Here is an 18,423-nt window from a genome sequence, read left to right as displayed (position 1 = left end):
GAGAAGAGGTGCTCTAGCCCTCTGAGCACCTTCACAGTGCTCCACAGACTCACTCCAACAGGCCTGCCCTTCCTGTGCCAAGGAGCCCAAACCTGAAGCACTATTCCAGGTGGGGTCTCATGTGGGAGGAGTAGAAGAACAGAATCCCCTTCCAATATTACTTTACATTTGTTGTTTAATTTTTAAAAGTTCAATCCCCCTTTTTCCAGGTTCACTAATCTATAGAGACAATAAAGCCCCAAAAAAAGAAATCACAATCAAACAAATAATTCTGCTAAAGCAGATCTCCCTGGGGGGAAGGGACAAGGGACCAACCAAGGGAAATGAAATAAAAAGCCAGTACTAGAATACAAAGGAGATGAAAAATATTTTCATAGTAAATACAGTTTTGAAGTCTCACTGTTATTATGATCACCCATAAGAAAAAAACTTAACTTTACCTTGGTCCTGTTCAAACCCCCTAACTGTTAATTATTTCTTAACCTGTGTTTTCCTAGGCCAGCTCTAGGATCAATGCAAGCAGGCAGGAGCATTCCCCTGCAGCCAGGGCAGCGTGCCAGCAGTACTCACAAGGAGAATGCATGTAGTGGCGGCAGGACGAGAGCGAGGCCTGGGGCGGCTGTGGCTGCGGCTGTGCCACGATGCCCGAGCCGTAGCCGTCTATGGCCAGCGCCTGGCTGGGCCCAGCGCCCGCCTGGTGCCCGTAGAGCGTCGTGCGCGACGAAGAGCCGGGACAGCACGGGTCAAAAGCCGACGTTCCGTGGAAAGCGCCGCTCCCGTGACTTCTGATACCGCTGCTGCTCAGGTCTACTGGCAATGCCTGCTGCAGAAACAAACCACTTTTTAAAAGCCACTCTTCAGACAGTGAAAGCAAAGTCCCAATTCAAACATTAGATTTAAAAAAAAAATAAATACAGTCATGAGCAACTGGGGTCCAAATTTCAAAATTTAACAGCTTGACTCTGGAACAGTTTTTAAATATGGCTAGCATTTCTTATTCCTGAATTCATAAATCTGGTGAGAGACTAACTTGCTTACACTAGATTCTGTAAAAACCGACCAAACAAAACCCTCCACAAAAATCCCCACCACCCCCTAACCAAACTAAAAACCTCAACAAAAACCCCTACAACAGATCAACAAGATTGATAGTTCTGCATACTGTAAGTTAACACAGTACTGTTCTCTCTTATGACTGTATTGTTTTACAGTGGTGATTTAATTGCTGATAAAATCTTAAACAATGCTTTTAGAGGAGAAACTCTTTTATACTTTTTATATACAGAACATCAGATTTCATTTTTTTCTTCCCTCAAAGCAGCTCAATTATTTGCATGGCAAAACTACTATGATGGGCAGAATATTTCAAGGTAATTATGCTGGTCTGCTATGCAGTCACTCATAGCCATGAAGAGGTCAGCTGTCAATGATTACTTGAAGGATCACGTCTTCCTTGAAAAATTTCAAGGTTTTGTGTTCACATATATTACAGCTCAATTTTTCCCTTTAGTTCTCCTCTATAATGCCTGATGCAGAGCAAGGGAGTAATTTATAATTCAGCGTCCTTATCCTATTCTCTCTATCTGTAACAACTTGAAATCCCAAGTCACAAGGTGTGATTGTGAGTCACAAGGATTAAACATGCCTGCTCGTGGTAACTGCTGCCAGAACTGCTGCTTGCTCCACACGGGGCAGGCACGGGAGGAGGCCTTTCCACAGGGCAGCTGGAGTCACTGAACGAAGGAGATAGTGGGACAGCTGGGTGAGGGTTGTGGTGGTGATGGTGGTGATGCTGGAAGTGGTGGCCATGCTGCTGAAAGCAGCTTGTATGAGAGTGCCCCAAGGCATGATGAGGCTGTGAAGGTCCTCCACAAGGAGAATGCTGGGGGCAGCATGATGGTAGCCTTGGCATGGCCGGAGGGCCAGTTTCCAGTGTTGAATTAGATGCAGCTCTTCTTATTTCATCTTGAAGAGAAAGTTCATATTGAAATGAAAAAAATTAGTAAAGCCGATCACTGTAAAGCAATGTCTTAAATAGAAACAAAACACCCTGTACCTCACAATTAAATATTTAACCAACTAAAAACCAGATCTAAACTATAACAAAACAAATTAGACACAAAAAATAAGATTTAACTATATCTGCCAAATAAAACAAAACTGAATGGTTCAGGTGGAAGTACTCATGGCAACCACTGGAGGACATGAACTGATGTTGAGTTTCTTGTGGGTCTTGGGTCTTCAAAGAGACAAGAGCAGTTGTTGGCTGTTGTAAAGTTGTTTATTGCATGAATACATCAGTCTCAAAGGCAAAGAGTTCAGAGTATTAAGTCTGTGCTAAAAGCTTTCTGGCATAGAGTCCCAATGTTCCAAGCAGCAGCAGCAGCTTCTTTTTTTCTTCGTCTTTCTGTGTTTTTTTCCCACCCCAGTACAGGGGGATTTTATTCATAAATCATCCAATCAGCTAAAAACACAATTCTAAAGCATTCTTCCTACACTAATCTGTGCTTAATTCTAGTCTATGAAAGTAGTGTCAGTTCTCACCCAAAATCTACACATATATTTCTGTTTACACAAATAGCTCTAGCTGTTCTATCTAGAAATGCAAGCAATGTTCTGCTATGTTTTCATTCTGTCTGGAGCCAAATTAATTTTGTCAAAGGTAACACTACTGAACTTTAAACTAGGCTTTAGAGCTTTTTACTAGCTAACACAGTCTCTTAAGGCACTTAAGATATTTCTACTTACTTAAAACTTACACTCCTACTTCATTGTCTGTGGCTTAATATATTTTAGTTTCTCTAAAGGCTCCAATTCAATCCCTGCATTCCTTTCTCTCTCTAAGGGACTCAGAGAGGCTTCTATTTCATGCATTCCAACAAACTGACACTTGCCTTATTCCACAAATTTAAGGCATGTCATCAGCAGGGAAAGGAGGAAAAATTGCTCCTGTGGTTAGTATGCAGAGACCCCAAATTCCTGTGCAACTGTGGTCCACTCTGGTTAATTGTCCCTCACCACACTTGCAGACAGGGCAGCTTTGCTTCAGATATGTCATGAGTGCTCCCTGTATATACAGCTCTATGCAGGTCTGTATAAATGTGCTCCCAGGGAGTTATCCACAGCAGGAGATATACTCAAGGAATTCAGATACATCCTTCACTTCCTTACAACACATTGAAATAACACCTCTGTAACACACTGCAATGAGAGACTTAATTCCCAGTGAACTACATTCCACCTCCTCGAAAAGCAAGGATGTGGTTCGTTATGTATAACCAAATCATTCCAACAGGCACAAGCAGAAGGCTCCAGCAAATTTCCTGTATCTTTATGAAGAAAGCAATGGTCTTTTTCAGTTTCCTGTCCTCCCAGCTCACTACTGTTAGATTCAGTACTAAAAGTTCATGTGGAATTTAATTTAGAGAATGCTGACTAACTTCCTCTTTTGTACCTCCTTTGTACTCAGAGGCAACACAACAGCTCAAAGCTCTTATTCTGTACCTCCAGTTGAAGTGCCAGCAGTGCTGCCACTGGGGAGACTGGGAGTGGTCTCTGGTGCTGCAGAGGGCTGGCTGGTGGAGACGTTTGGAGCTGCATCAGAGGCCTGCTCTGAGGTAGACGTACTGGAGCTGGTAGTGGAAGCAGAACTCACGACCTGCGGCTCCACTCGAGCTGATGTGGTTGGCACAACTGTCGGCTCTAGTGAAATAAAAAAAGCTTTCATGTTCTTTAAGCTTTAAAAGCTGCTGAAGCTTTTTTATTGTTGTTCCTGCTTTTGAACTATTTTACAAGACATTCTCATTTCTGGCCTTACCAGAAGCTAAGAAAGTCAGAACACAAAAACCTGACAGGCTTGTATGTGGAAAAAACCCCTAAAATTATCTTTTTTTTCTCTCATTTTTTAAAATCTACTCGAGTTTTAATAATTAACATAAAATCAATTCTCAAACAAATCTGACATTTCTATTTTATTTACTGGATTAAATAACTCCTACTATAAAGGAGATTAAATTACTTTAGTACTTTATGATAAAAATGCTTGCTGGTATCCTCCATGAGTATACAGGCAAAATACTCTATGATTAAGTATTATCCTTATAACTTTTTATTGCCTACGAAGAACAGAAAAACTTTTAGATCACTCAGAACAGCATAACATCTAAACTAGCAGTACTACTTTGCAAACTTTAATCATTCCAGACACATAATACTAAAGGCTTAAGCAAGATAAGCTCAGTTTCTAGTCTCAACACATCCTAAAAGCAGATTATCAATATTTGGGACCTCTCTTAAAGGTACATACCTGTTCATATTACATATTGCAAAGCTAATAGTGAGCAATATATATCCTGGAAATCCAAAACACTTGATGAGTTGTGTCCTTTATTAGATAATTGTAAACAAGTTAAAATTTAAAACTATACATGGTGGCATAAATAGAATTTAGTTTTGAAAAAGACTTTGGCTATAAGTTTGAAATTTCTCTTAAGTAATGAAAGGCGATGACATGACTAAGAATATAAGATACCATAAAAGGGAAGATTAACAGAAAAAGCTCAGGCTTTTTTAGTAAAAACATTTGCATGGATATCGGGGGAAAAAAAAGCATCAAAAAGCTTCAAACACATCCTTTACACAAAGTCTCAAAATAAAATATGAGTAGTTTTCAAGATTTCTCTCTATATCTAGTAGGAGTATCAGCAACTCAGAGAGGAAAGGAATAAATATATCTTCTCTCTTGCAAGTCTTCCAGCTCATCACATTAAAAACACATGACCTGATATCTACATTTAAATTCCTCTTACTTTTAATGTGGCCTTCCAATATACTAGTTTTATTTATTTAAAGGACAACATTTTGGGTGAAATGTATTAATGTTTAAATTCAGAAAAAAAAAGCAACTTTAAAGTACATATGTAGCTTACAATGAAAAGTGATCAGCCAGTGCTCAGGTCAGCAGCCACCCTGAGTTCCCTCAGGCTCAGGTTCCCCCACCAGCCCTACACACTTCTGATTCTCCCCTGCCCAAACCAGTGAAAAACAGGGAGCTTGGTCCATCATGAACGTGTAGCTAAGAGAAATTGAATTTCTTAACACATTGCCCAGACATGAATGCGGGAAGATAGAAGGAGAGAGGATCCTTATGCACAGGGAAGCAGACAGCCAAGTTTTAAGACTAGTATCTTTGATAAAACAAGTAAAGTTGGGATAAACTGCACAGCTGCCTTTTACAGTTTTAATTCAGAAGTCAGATCATCTTACACTAATTCATGTGTGAAATTTGATGCCTAAACCCAAAAATAGTATTCCTTAAATCCTGGAAGATTCATCTTAGGCATTTCCTCTAGAAGGCAGGAGAAACAGCTAGTCTTTAACACACGCATTAGGAAGTGTATTTTAAAAATAACTTGATTTCTGAATACAAGACTAAATTCTATAATATGAATTTTAAGAATAAATTAAAGCAATAGAAACCAACACTGCACCCCTTCCATCAACAGAGCTGTTGGGCCATTTCACAGTAAATCTATTAAAAAAAATTGTCTGTACATCAACTCATCCTCTACTTTAAAAGCCATTAACCAACCAAAACTTCTTAAGCCTTTCTGATTCTCCATCCCACCCCAAAAACCACAACAACTTGAAGACTAGATATTGCAAGATACTAAGCTTGCAATGCACTTGGACAGAACCACAAGACAAAGTTTTTGTTCACATTACATATAACACACACCCAAGAAATCCCCAAAACCACCACCATCTGCAAATATAAATGTGCAAAAACGTACATGAGCTTCAGTTTTTCCTTCTCCCAATTTTTTGATATAATTAATAAGTTGCTCTTACTATTTTCTGCAGGAATAGAATTATTAAGTGTCAGCAGCTTTTAATGTTAGGAATCAATGAAAGGTTACAGCTTCAGAAACCTAACACACTTTACTAGTTTAGGGTTGGGCTTTGTTTCTTTTTTTAAAAGTTATTTTTACTTCAAGGCCTGAAAGAACAGTCACTATTCCAAAGCATAGGCAATGATAGACTTTCCTTTTATAGTGCTGTATTGAAGTAAGCACATATTTTTCAAGAAGTAGTTCCAACCTGTTCTGTAATTTCTGCCTGGTGAGTCAGCCCTCAGACACACACCCAAGGCAGCTTTGGAAGAAAAACTGTATCTTTAGATCTAAAAAACCCATTGAAAATGGCTAAATTTTAAATTTTGAAAGGAAGGGCACAAGAGGATTTTCTGACAGGCTTGGAAATCAGATATCCTCACAGAAGGGTACCTTATATCTGATGCAATTAACTCCAGTGCCCTTATACACTGCCCATCCTGCTCCTGAAGAGATTTCTCTGACAATGCAGCTTACCATCTTCATCCACGGTGAGGTCCACGACTTCGGCTGCGTTCTGCCTCAGGGGCTGGATGACTGTGGAGATCCTGCTGCGGGATCGCTGCTCCGGAGCCCGGCCAGCGTGGGAACCGGAGCTCTGTCCCCAGTGGGATCTCGAGTGTCCGAGCGCAGAACGAGACCTTAACAAAGGGGAACACCTTAGCTACTGGCCTACATTTTGCCATCATTAATTTCTTCTCCTCCTGTGTTAGGAGCTACTTGAGAGTTTTTTTATTATTAGAAAAGCATTTTGTTACACTGAGATACCCCGTGACTCCACTTTCACCAAAGACACTTACAAACACTAGTGCAGACCTTACCAGAGAATATAACAGCAAATGCCCAGCATGGAGAGAGTTTAAAAGGTCTTTAAAGCACATCCCATGTACATGCAACCCTACAACCATGGCCAGGCAGCAATTACAGCTGAAGCTGGCTTAGCTTTGTAAATAGTAATTGAAGAGTTTCCAAATCCCGTACTACTCCTGTGCAGTCTGAAACAGCAGGTCTATAAATGATGACAGAAGTATGAAGACAAAAATTTGCAAACATTAAGTACTTTTGCATGCTAACTTGTGAGTACTTTCAGAGGATAACTTTTATACTTCAAATTTCCAAAATGTCTTGACTGTGCAAAATCTCTGGACCTTTCCCTCTAATATTATTTTGCTCCCTCTCTTCAGAGAACAAACACAGCTTTTTGTGATACTTAAACTAAAATGCAAAGTGGCTTGAGGAGAGGAGATCCTAAGCCAGTAACCATACCTAAGGAAAGGGATGAGTTTATCTCATCTCTGTATTATAGCATGTAGTACTCATTCTGTTCAGTTTAACCATGCAAACCCTAACACTTAAGACAATGATCTTTGGAGTGTGTATCCTCTCTGAAGAATACAGTCTTTAATGAAGAGAACAATATTTCTACAGTATTTTATTTACCATTTCACTCTCAAGAAACTTTGACTCTCCAGTATTTACATAAATCAACTGGCTCTCATTTTCCAATTTGGAAAAACAATGTACTCAGACTTCAGAAATTCAGAAGAGGAAAATGTGAAGAAAAGGGAATGACTTCACTAAAAACAAACAAAACCCATTGCACAAATCACCATGGAGCTACTGCTGTTTTGGCTGTAGCACTCCAGAAGGTGAGTGAAGAAAGTAAATTTTTTCTAGTCTTTTGGCTATTACAGAAAACACATCTTATTCATGCGTGGAAAATACAAAGCTGTTTATTTTTTAAAAGCAGCTGGCTTTAGACAGGTTTGAAGTTTTCTTCAAGGAACTCCTTTTTAATAGATTCTGTAAAATCTGAAAATATGGAACAAAACTTCCAGAGATTCTTGGAAGAACAGGAAAGCATATACAGCAGCAGCTTAAAAAAAGTAGGCTGCTTTCCTGAGAAGTACTCAGCTAATCTCTAGATAGTCACTTCAGCCTACACATGCTCTCTCTAGGATGTCACTGTGCAGCTTTGCTTCCCCAAATTCTGCACATCAGTCACACTAATTGTGACCTCAATTCCACCTCAACTCCAGATTAGTTCAATTCTCAAGCTTTTGGGTTTTTGTCCTTACTTGGTTTGGGGATTTAGAATTGGGGTTTTTTGTTATCGACTGGGTTTTGCTTGATTTGTTTTTTTAATCAAAAATGAATCAAAAATCACTGTGCATTCTGGTTAGAATTCCAGTGACATTACCTTATGGGCTTTTAATAGCCAAAGCATTGTGACAAACTCAGGAGACAAGCAAAACTTTATTAATACAAAGAGATGCAAATCTTACCTGTAGTTTTCACCAACTGTGACAATCTCCACTTCACTATCTGTTGAGGTAACATTTATTTCTTCGTTAGCAGTGACTTGGGGAGTGGAGGATGCTTCAATCACCACAACATCTTCATCAATACTTCCTGATGAGGAAAAATGAAAAAGGAAGTTTCTATACTTCATTTATACTTCATTCAGCAACTGTCATTATGAGAGACTACTTTTCATAGACTTAAAATATATGTAGGCAGAGAATTCCATGGCATATGTCAAAACCTTAGGTGTAACTGTCAAATACATGACCTAATTATTATAGGAATCAATTCTGCTGTAAATACTGAAGCAAAAAGAAAGAAGGAGAAAGAAGACTGCATGTGGGGTAGGTATGCAAGCTTGCATTACAAACACTGAAAACAATTACAATGAATTTTATTATCTGTAACACCAAAAAAAAATAAAATCAGTCATTTAATATAAAAAGAGAACAAACTTCCAAGCTAGCAAAGCAGTAGTTGTTTGTAATCACTACCAGCTTTTACAAAAATGTTTTTATAGGTATCAGTCTTAAGGCTAAGCATTGACAACAGAAGAAAATGATCCACCAACTAGTTTATACTTATAACAAAATTAATCCCTCGGTGTTTATAAACACCTTTGTATCTAAACTTTTTGTGGCATTCACAATCTGTCCTAGACAGAGGAAGATAAAATTAAACTAAGAATGATAAAAAAAAACAACCAAAACCCCAAAAAAGAGACAAGTTTTCTTAGGAAACAACTTCTACTTCTGGAAGAATGGTTACAATTCCAGCCTAACAAGCAGACACATGAAGCACTTCTCTAGAGCTGCAACACAGGCAGTGATGAGTCTGAGCTATCTTCAAGACTTAAACTGAGCTGTGGATTATTCACTGAGCACGAAAGAACTTCCTAAAAAAATCAAGCCGTATATCTTAGAAATCACTAATTATCATTTTGGTTTTTGCAAATTGATTCAAGGAAGTGCCTGAAGAATTTGGTCTCATTCAAGTCAATACTTCCATCCTGTATGGACTGACTGTCCTCAGCTGCTTTGCCCAATTACACGGTGGGAAAGATGATCCATTTTTATTTTTATCAGTTTTTCTGCTTTGAAGAAAAACCCAAACTGCATTACCCATTTTCCAATGGCCTTTGTTTCTGACCATTCTTATCCCAGAAAGATTGCTGGCTGAAGATGCAAAGAGTGATGCTTCCAAAATGCTGGTACTAACAAAACTCTAGCAATTGGAAGTAGTGTGCAACAAAATTAATTCTCAGAACCAGCATGAAAATTTTGGGGGAAACTGAAAATACCACAAAGTCTAAAAAACAGAACATTCCAAAACTGAAAATACTGAAAAGGCCAATTACTCAGGAGTGAAAGGCAGCAGCTAAAGCCATCATCACATTCAGAAGAATGTGAACATTGTGCCTTATCAGGGGCAAACTAGAAACAGCTTCCTTACACAAAACTATCTCAGCTGTTGTCAGACAAAACCACCAGGCCAAGCAGCTGGGGAAAGGTCACTGAGAGAAACCTACAGCTCCTCCTTTGATCTTCCAAACCTGCCCTTCTCTGAAATATAGTAAGTTTGAGAGCACTCCTCAGAGTCCACATGTCCTCAGGCTCAGTGTTTATTGAAATTTACGACAGGTGCACAAAGTAGAAAGATTTAGGCTTAAATATGAGTCTGTTACTTCAGAAAACAAATTCTCCTTAAGGACAGAATCATCTGCTCTGTATATCTATACTGAAATTCACCCAGTGTGAACCTCTACTGAAATTCTGACACAAGCTTAGCTCATGAAAACCAAAGGGAATTCTTAACTGAGTATCTACACAATTCAGATACTTTTCTCAATTGTCTGAAAGCTCATTTTATTCAATCCTTTTTTTTTTTTTTTTTAGTACACCTTTGGCTGAGAGGTGATTGTACCAACTACACAAATCAGACTGTAGAAAAAAACATCAAGACTGGTACTGAATGAATAGGTTTTATGACTTCCAAAATAACAAAGAAAATCTTCAGGAGAACAGTTAAAGTTACTCCAAGTAGGACATAGCATAGACATAGTTCAGACATATGCAATTTCCTAGTGCTCATGCTTCCAAAAACACCTTCATAAGTCAAAAGCACAAACTGATGAAGTTTTCATCCCATGAAGCAATTTCCTATACAAGGAACCAATACTTTCTTCAAAATTAAGCAGAAAAACAACTCCTCTAAACTACATAAATATTTGTTTCATACTGTTCACCACGATAAGGTACAATTCGCTTTTTTCTTTTAGAACATACCAGTCACTGGCCAGTCATCTTCTGCCTGTAAAGAACTTCAAGCAAAATTTCAAGCATGAATACTTACTCATCAATGCATCACCTGAATGACTGAAGCTGTAAGAAGCCAGCTGAATCTGGATAATTACAGAGTTAACTATACTATTCCTGCAGTTCTTGAGGGTTATCTCACTTCAAGAAAAAAACTCGCTGGACTGTTGATGGCAAAACAGTTATGCAGATTTAAAAGATGTATTTTGTACTACTCTCAGACTAATACCTATGGCTACAAAACAAACAGAAAATCATCCTCCTGCAGGCACACATTATTTCTATGTCATCTTCTGAATCATAAAACACAGCAAACAAATTATACTCTAGTTATTTGTGAGTAAATTAACCTTTGGGCCACCACTGAAAGACTCAGCCTGCATTTCAAGTGAGCTACTTCAAAACAAAACTTCTCTTGAAAAATCACAGCAATGATTTTATTTGTTCCCACAGAATTTTGCGTGGTTTTTTCCCTTCTCATATCCACAAATAATATTTCATAGTGAATGTAAGACACCAAATTTCAGCTTGCAAGTTTTGCATTTCCCATTCACATATTTCAATAGCCATTAGTAATTAGGTTTTGTATATGACTATTAATCAGAAATAATCAGTAACTTCTTCATGTAAGCTTTTCCTCCCTCTTTTAAAAGCCTTTTTTTCATGGTGGAAACCTAGTGCTCAGCTGGCCTAGGGGAAGGGATAAACTGCACATGCTTGAATCCAAATGTGAACATGTGTAAAACTATAATCCTGCCTTAAAAATAAAAACACACTCTCATCCAGGCCTTACCTCACAAAGACAGTAAATCGGTCATAATGAAGTGCTTTATTAAGCAGCATATAACTTTTATAATAAATATAATACTGGACTCTGAAGTCCAATACTTAGATCAGTAAATGACACATTTTTCCCTAGAAAGTTGTAAGATTACTTCACAACAGAAACTGCTGTGTGCCACTGATAGACCAACTTGTTGGGAAGGAAGCTTTAGAATCAAATACTTTATAATTCAGAAGTTGTAAGCAAGAGACTAACCTTTGCCTAGTATAACATGTATAATATATATAATTATACTAGTACTTAACTCTAAAAGACCATTGCATAACTCCAAGATTAAAAAAATCATCATTCCAAGTACCACACCAAGGACATAAATAACACTGGTGTAATACCCAAATTTATGATTGGCTGCTGTCATTCTCAGAGGGTAGTTTCACATCTATTTTGCAATTAACATGTAAAACCAGAAGAGATTTAAAATCAGCAGTCAAGTTCCAGTGACAGAGATGACTTATTTTGAGTTCCAAGCTTTCACTGGATCAGACCAAGAGCCCACTCAGGCACATATTCTCTCTGCCAGCTGCAGCAGGCAAAAAACTGCAGTCAGAGCATAAAATTCAGGCTACAAATTTTAACTAAAAGCTCTCACACCACAACAATGTCACAGATGTCAGAGCACACTCCCTTGTCCAGTCATTGCTCATGGACAGCTGTCAATAAGTGTGTTGAACCCCTTTTTGAACTTGGGACTATGTACCTTTATAGCCACTGATGCTCATGAACTAAAGATAATGACTTGGACAGTAACTCAGCTTGAAATGAATAAAATTATATCCCGCTAGTATTAATGAGTACTGTCACTTTTACCTCTCAAATATCTTGAACTAGGTATGGCTGGTAGCCCTGCTCTGAGCCAGCTAACCCTGTTAGCATAACACCACTGTATGAGGAGCCATCCTGTGACTGAGCTGGTCACGTATTTGTTGGTTTTGCTCTCGTTCTCAGGCTCTGAAGGTCCTGTGAACCAAGCAGACAGACCAAACACATTTGTGCTTTCCCTCCCTACATGTCTCAAGATTCCTGGGCACCAGGACAATCACTCCCTTCCCCTGGTGGCCTTGAAGGTCCCGGGCAAGAGGCCAAGCAGGTGTTGTTGATGACCCTGCCACAGCACAGGGGAGCCTGACAGCACCCAGAGCACTGGCCAGAAAATCCAGCAGCTACAAGCCCCAAGTGGGAATCTGAACCAGAAATGCAACCCCCTCCCCCTCACTGGTGGCAAGGGGCACCTCTGTCATCATCTGCTTCCTCTGAGGATGGAGTGAGTGACTCATGTTCTTTTATATGTTTTTTTAGTCTACATTATGATTGTTATTTTGATAAAGCAAACCACATGTTAAGATTTGACCTGATCTGCAAAGGGTCCAGGTGATTAGGAGTTTTAACTTAGTGTTAGTATGAATTTTGTATTATGCTACTTACTTACAGATTGTATTACATTGATTCTACTTACAGAAATCCAGTGCCATTCTACTCATAAAATCCTGCTAAGAAAAGAAAGACTTAATTGTAACTAGGATTTAGTGCTGTCAGCTCGCCTGTTCCCTTAGGGGTGTCTGAAGCCAGTTTTTCTGTACCTGAGACTTACTGGGAATATACTTTCCAATAGATTTGCATGATGGGAGAAATTTTCCAAAGCACACAAATTGCTTAGGAGTCTGCACTCTGGTGGTAAAGACCGTCAACCACAGTTTAGGGGATTCTGTCCTACAACGAGCCATGCTAATTCAAACCTGTACCAACTGTTCTTAACCTTGCACTAAAATCAGTCCTCTGGGCGATGCCACAATTAGCCAATTCTACAAATACTATCTTTTCAGCACAGAAAGCTGCAGCAGGGCTGAATGAATTCCACACTAACTTTTAATACTGTACTATTTAAAACCCCAATTCACAGCAGATGGATATAGCAACACTGATTCATTTCCACTGCTCACAAAGACAGGTGCTTTTTTCCTCACCACTTCTCAGTTCTTCTCCAAGTAAGCAGCATGGTAAACAAGGTACTTATACACTTCCTTATCCACTAATGCTGTTGAGATAAAAGGTTGGTATTATGAGCTGCATCAGTTTGTGTGAGAAAAGGACTGCATGCTGCAATCAGTAGGAAGAATTAAGTAACTGAAAAATAATCAACTCTAACAAAAGGCAGCTCATTTTCACTTAACCTGTTAAAATAATCTGAGCATGAAGCAGTATATGCCTAACATTTTCACCTGCCTCTGGCTTGTAAAATATTGAATATCTATATTCAATGGTTTTTTGGGTGACAGACAACAAATGTGAGAAAATCAAGATGACAGTAGTGAATAAACACTGTCTTATCATTCTAAGCAGTTTTGAACAAAATTTGGAGCAGCTTCTCATCAGCATTACATTCTAAGAAAAGAAAAACCTGTCTAGCATTAGCTGTTCAAAAATATAAAATAACATGTCAGACCCTGAAGGAATTGTAAGTTATTAGGTGAACAATTTATGACAATGCAAAACCCTACACAGCTTGTTTTTTTCTAAAACACTTTGCCATTTTCCAGAGTTCTGCTTTATTGCCAAGTCAGAGTATGCAGCGTTAAAAAATTGCTCCTGTTTAAGCTTTTGCTGATTTCCCTCCACAGACTGCCTCCAAAAGGCAACTCCAATCCTTTAGATCCAAGATGAAAATCAAATGCCTACAGAAGCAGAACATTTGTATTACAACATAAGAGATACAATAACAGCAAAATTTGAATTTTGCTACCTTTCATAAGCAAAGGTGGAGGAAAATTATTTCTGTTGGTGTGTACAAAGGGGTAGAGAAAAGCTTCTGCACTACCTAAACAAAACACAGACTTAAAATTCATGTTTCTCAGCAAAAATGCTGCTGCTTGCTGTCATTTTAACTGCAAGCCCAGTATTGCAATTGAAACAAACTGATGAAGACTGCAATTAGAACATACACCCCTGTAAGCACCTGCAGCCTCAGCTGCAAGGATCATTAAACTGCACACAGCTGCTTTCAGGCTGGCCTTATGCCCCCACCTCCTGTCTCCCCTGAATGAGCTTCAGCTGCCCATCCCAGATGTAATGAGAACAATGCCTTCTATGGCACACAGCTGGTACAACAACATCATCTAGTCCCAGGTGTCAGGTTGTACTGTTCACACTCCCACACTCCAAAAGCACAGAGTTTCATCAGAAGAATAGCTAAAGCCTTAAAAGAACAGGAAGAAAATCCCATATAATGATACTTGTTTTTTTGGTAAAGGTTTTGTTAAACAAACAACCCCCCCTTCACATCTTCATTCTTATGATTTTTCCAAAATTAGTCAAGTTAATTTCATTAATTATAAGAACTTGCTTACTAAATACTTCTTTGGTTAAAAAGGTCTGTAACTTCAATTTCTTGCAACAATCAGAAAAAAATGGTTTTCAGAATAGTCCAATTAATTTAACTTACTAGTTCTTTAAATGCACTGTATCTTTATTGAAATATCAACATTCAAAGCAAAGGAATATTTTCTGCAATATCCTTAATACAAATTGCTACTCAGTAGGCTGCAAGACTAATCACATCACTTTGAAGCCTGCTTTTTAAAAAAAACAGTTATTACCACACCTTCTTTAACTGTCTTTTCTCTTCCAATTATTATTATTATTATTATTATTCTCCTCCTTTCCTAAGTCTGACCTCTAGCTCCTTTACATATATGCCCCAGGACTCATATCCTTAGCAGAAGCTATTTGTCCTTCAGCACACTGTAAATTCAGCAGGTATGTGCCAACATAGAGCAAAGAAATTTTCCCTAACATTAACAAGCTTGTATAGCATTACTATCAACACAAGCCTTCTCTCATACAGAAACCCCATCATGCTTGCTCACTATACAGAGAAATTGCATAGCTGTTTTTCCAGCTGGCCCCATTTCTGTCCTAATTAACTCAATAACCAGAAATGCCTTATATAACAGCAGAAAGCTACAAAAAATGTTAATCACATTTTTATCTTGCTAAAAATAGGATACTTTCACAGAGGATGTCTGCTCAACTTCCCATTATATCTGCAGTGTAAGCAAAATGCTCAAAAAACTTTCCATCAATATATATTTCCACTGGAAAATCCCCTCACAGTATTCACACTGTAAGCCAGAATTACTTTTCAGCTCCCTGCAAGTGTTAGTCCAGGAATAAAGGCATGACAGGACACAATCTTTAAAGGAGACCTTCTTTCAGTTACAACTCATGTCAGTATTCTAATCTAAAATTAACTAGGGCAGAACTAATTGATTTTTTCATTCATGACATGAAAATAAATGCTTTCATTAATTAAGTGTGCTTTTCAAATAGTATAAAAATTAAGCCATTGGACTTTTCCACATCTGTTTGGAAGGAGAGTTGTTACTGATCCTACATAATTTTAGTTACATTAAACTCTACCCTCTCTGAAAATTTTAAGAAACCATTAACTTGGAAACAAATGTGTTAACCCAGTAATTTCTCAAACTGGCTTTTCATATAAATGTATGTATATCCCCATACATTTATTATTTACAAACCATATCCTTCAATATGGTTACACATGCGTGTCAAATGTAACTTTTTTAAGCCTAATTAATTTCTATTCCCACAAATAAGCAAAGATAATTAAGGCTGTACAATAATTCTTCTGCTTCAGAATTATATATGCCCAGCCCTAGCACTGCATAAGTAAGACTTCTGCATTGTATTTAAACATCACAGAAATTATTTCCTACTGCAATGAATAACAAGCAACAATCTAGACTTTAGTACTCTGGTTCTGTTCAAGCATAAATCCTACTCTAACATGAACATTCACACTTTTTTTTTTAACCTGTCCTTGTATTTTCAGCCACATTTTCTTAGAGGAATGATCAGCACAGCCTGAGATATGGTTTTGCTTATTAAAACATATTTGTCACTAGATAAAACACACGGTTGCACAGATTAACACCATGCTGTGTTCCATCTACTTCCCCATGCTCTCTAAAAAGCTGAGCTTAAAACAGAATGCACAACTACTTTCACTTGGCAAATTTAACATGAAAGGGAGTCCAAAAAATCTGCCAATTAACAAAAAAAAAAAGCCACAACAAACAAACAAACCAGGAAAAAACATGCAAAACAAACCAAACAAAACAAAAACATTCCCCAAAAAGTCTTCCTCTGAGTACTCAAGAATTCAGATACTGTGACAAGACATTAGAAAAATAACTGTGTAAACCAACTGCCTTGCATTGCGTTTATCTGGGTAAAAACATTTGGTGTATATATACAAAACTTTTATTATCTCAGTACTAAAGCTACCTCCAACTAACTCGTATCTCAGCTCTTATAACAATGGACATTTTTCTTCATCCTTTTTCTAAATTGTCAAGTTAAATATTAGCAGATATTTCTACATTCTGAAAACAGACTTATTACCACAATCAGTCCAAAGCTAAAATTTTTAACACATTCAACAGCTAAAAAAATAAAAATGGATCAACTCAGCAGCATGGGACGAATCATACTAAGCAACTTCCACTATGTTCTTTAGAAACCATTAACTTCTACATTCAAGATTTTAGATTTGCTATCATTCTACTGCAAGATATGAATGTACTTCTCCCACCAAGAATTTATGTTGCAATGTTCACAATACTTGCAGTAAGTCTATCTGTAGGATTAACTTCACTATCAACAAAAACTGCTCCAAAGAACTAATAAAAAAGCCTATTGTACACAACAAAAGATGACTAATATAAAATACCTCAGGAATTTAGTTTTACCTGAAGGAACAGCTGTACTGTTCTGGTGGTTTTCACCAGGTGACACAAACAAGTCTTCCTCCCCTTCAGTAGATGAACTGGAAGAAGATTCAGTACTGAGATCATTCTCACTGGAGCTGCTGGAACTGGGCAGTAAAGCATACTTTCTTCGAGCTAACACTTCCCGCTTTTTCCTCTGCATTAAAATTCGTTCTTTTTGGTTCTGTGTCCGCTGTGATGAACTTGTTTTCACAACTCTCTTTCTATATGGAAGTCTTCTTAAAGAATTGTTGTGAAAACAGGGCCTTTTCATCAATAACCCAGGTACAGAGTCTGCCTCAGTCCGAGGCCACTTTTGTGACCTTGCACTGTGAGTTCTACTTGGAGTATTCAACACTGCCTGAGGGTGTCTCACAGGAGCATCTTTTTCTTCATCAGATGTTACAGTGTCAGAGTCTCCAAAATGCAAGCTAGATGAAGGCGAAGAGATACAGTCACTAAATGAAGAATCATTGTCTTCACTCTGTGTTTCTAGATGCTGTCTCAATCCTAAAATTCCTTTATTTTCTTTATCAGGACAGTTTTGAGTGTATGAAGGACCAGCCTGCTGGCTCTTGCGTTTTTTTCGCACCACAATACCTTTTTCTTGGTCTGTATGGTTGCCATTCATGTCCTTTTGCTTTTGAGAATCACCACACAAGTGAGAGAACTCATTCCCTACTTTACTGGCAATCATCTCAACTTCTGCACTGAAGCTTTTGGCCGCCTCAATAGACTCAGGGTTCAAGAGGATCCCCTTCAGACTCTCCTGTCTCTTTGGTGCATCAGAAGGAACTTCACTCTTCATATCCGCTTTTAGAGTATAAACTATATTACATTCAGGAGTCCATTTAGACATGGAAAGATTTAAGAAAGGCCTAGAAAATAAAACAGATAAGCATCAATAAAAGAAGCATTAGATTTTTCAAAAGCAAAGCTAAAATAAGAGAAAACCCATTTACAGCTAGGACTAATCCCCCAGCAGGAATGACAAAACACCAGCTACCAAAGTACAGCTGCTTCAAAATATTAAAAATACTCCTTGACAATGTAATTTCTCATTAAGACAGAACTCTTATAATTTGCATTGAAGGGAAGTTCTTATGGTCATTGAAAACATCACTTTCACAGAGCAAATACTGGTCTATGGCACCTGCAAAACAGATGATGTCTGCTTTATTGATACTTAAGCATGGCAGTTACAGGCTACTGCTCATAGAAGTTACCTGAATTTTGGCTAAATAGCTCCCCTTGATATCAACTAAAATGCATGCTTATTAAATAAG

General features: G+C 38.0%; 1 protein-coding gene across 10 annotated transcripts in view; it reads right to left on the bottom strand.

Moving 5' to 3' along the window:
• RNF111 (ring finger protein 111) overlaps nucleotides 1–18,423 on the bottom strand; it is a 45,858-nt gene that overhangs the window by 17,217 nt on the left and 10,218 nt on the right. For 7 of the 10 annotated variants that reach the window (XR_009278419.1, XM_058846633.1, XM_058846630.1 and 4 more), the window contains exons 2-7: nucleotides 17,120–18,015; nucleotides 8,177–8,303; nucleotides 6,369–6,532; nucleotides 3,505–3,702; nucleotides 1,646–1,965; nucleotides 571–823 (exon numbers count right to left, since the gene is read on the bottom strand). Coding sequence is in view for 9 of the 10 variants with exons in the window: in XM_058846625.1 (XP_058702608.1) it covers nucleotides 571–823; nucleotides 1,646–1,965; nucleotides 3,505–3,702; nucleotides 6,369–6,532; nucleotides 8,177–8,303; nucleotides 17,120–18,015 (1,958 nt within the window). In the remaining variant the exon portion in view is untranslated. Of the gene's footprint in view, nucleotides 1–570; nucleotides 824–1,645; nucleotides 1,966–3,504; nucleotides 3,703–6,368; nucleotides 6,533–8,176; nucleotides 8,304–17,119; nucleotides 18,016–18,423 lie in introns of those variants that run through there. The other 3 variants (XM_058846626.1, XM_058846629.1, XM_058846634.1) reach the window with 2 other exon arrangements.

Source organism: Poecile atricapillus, chromosome 11, assembly GCF_030490865.1.
Source record: "Poecile atricapillus isolate bPoeAtr1 chromosome 11, bPoeAtr1.hap1, whole genome shotgun sequence".
NCBI lineage: Eukaryota > Metazoa > Chordata > Aves > Passeriformes > Paridae > Poecile > Poecile atricapillus.
The sequence above is the reverse complement of the archived record's forward strand: the minus strand, read 5'-3'. Positions and strand labels throughout refer to the sequence as shown.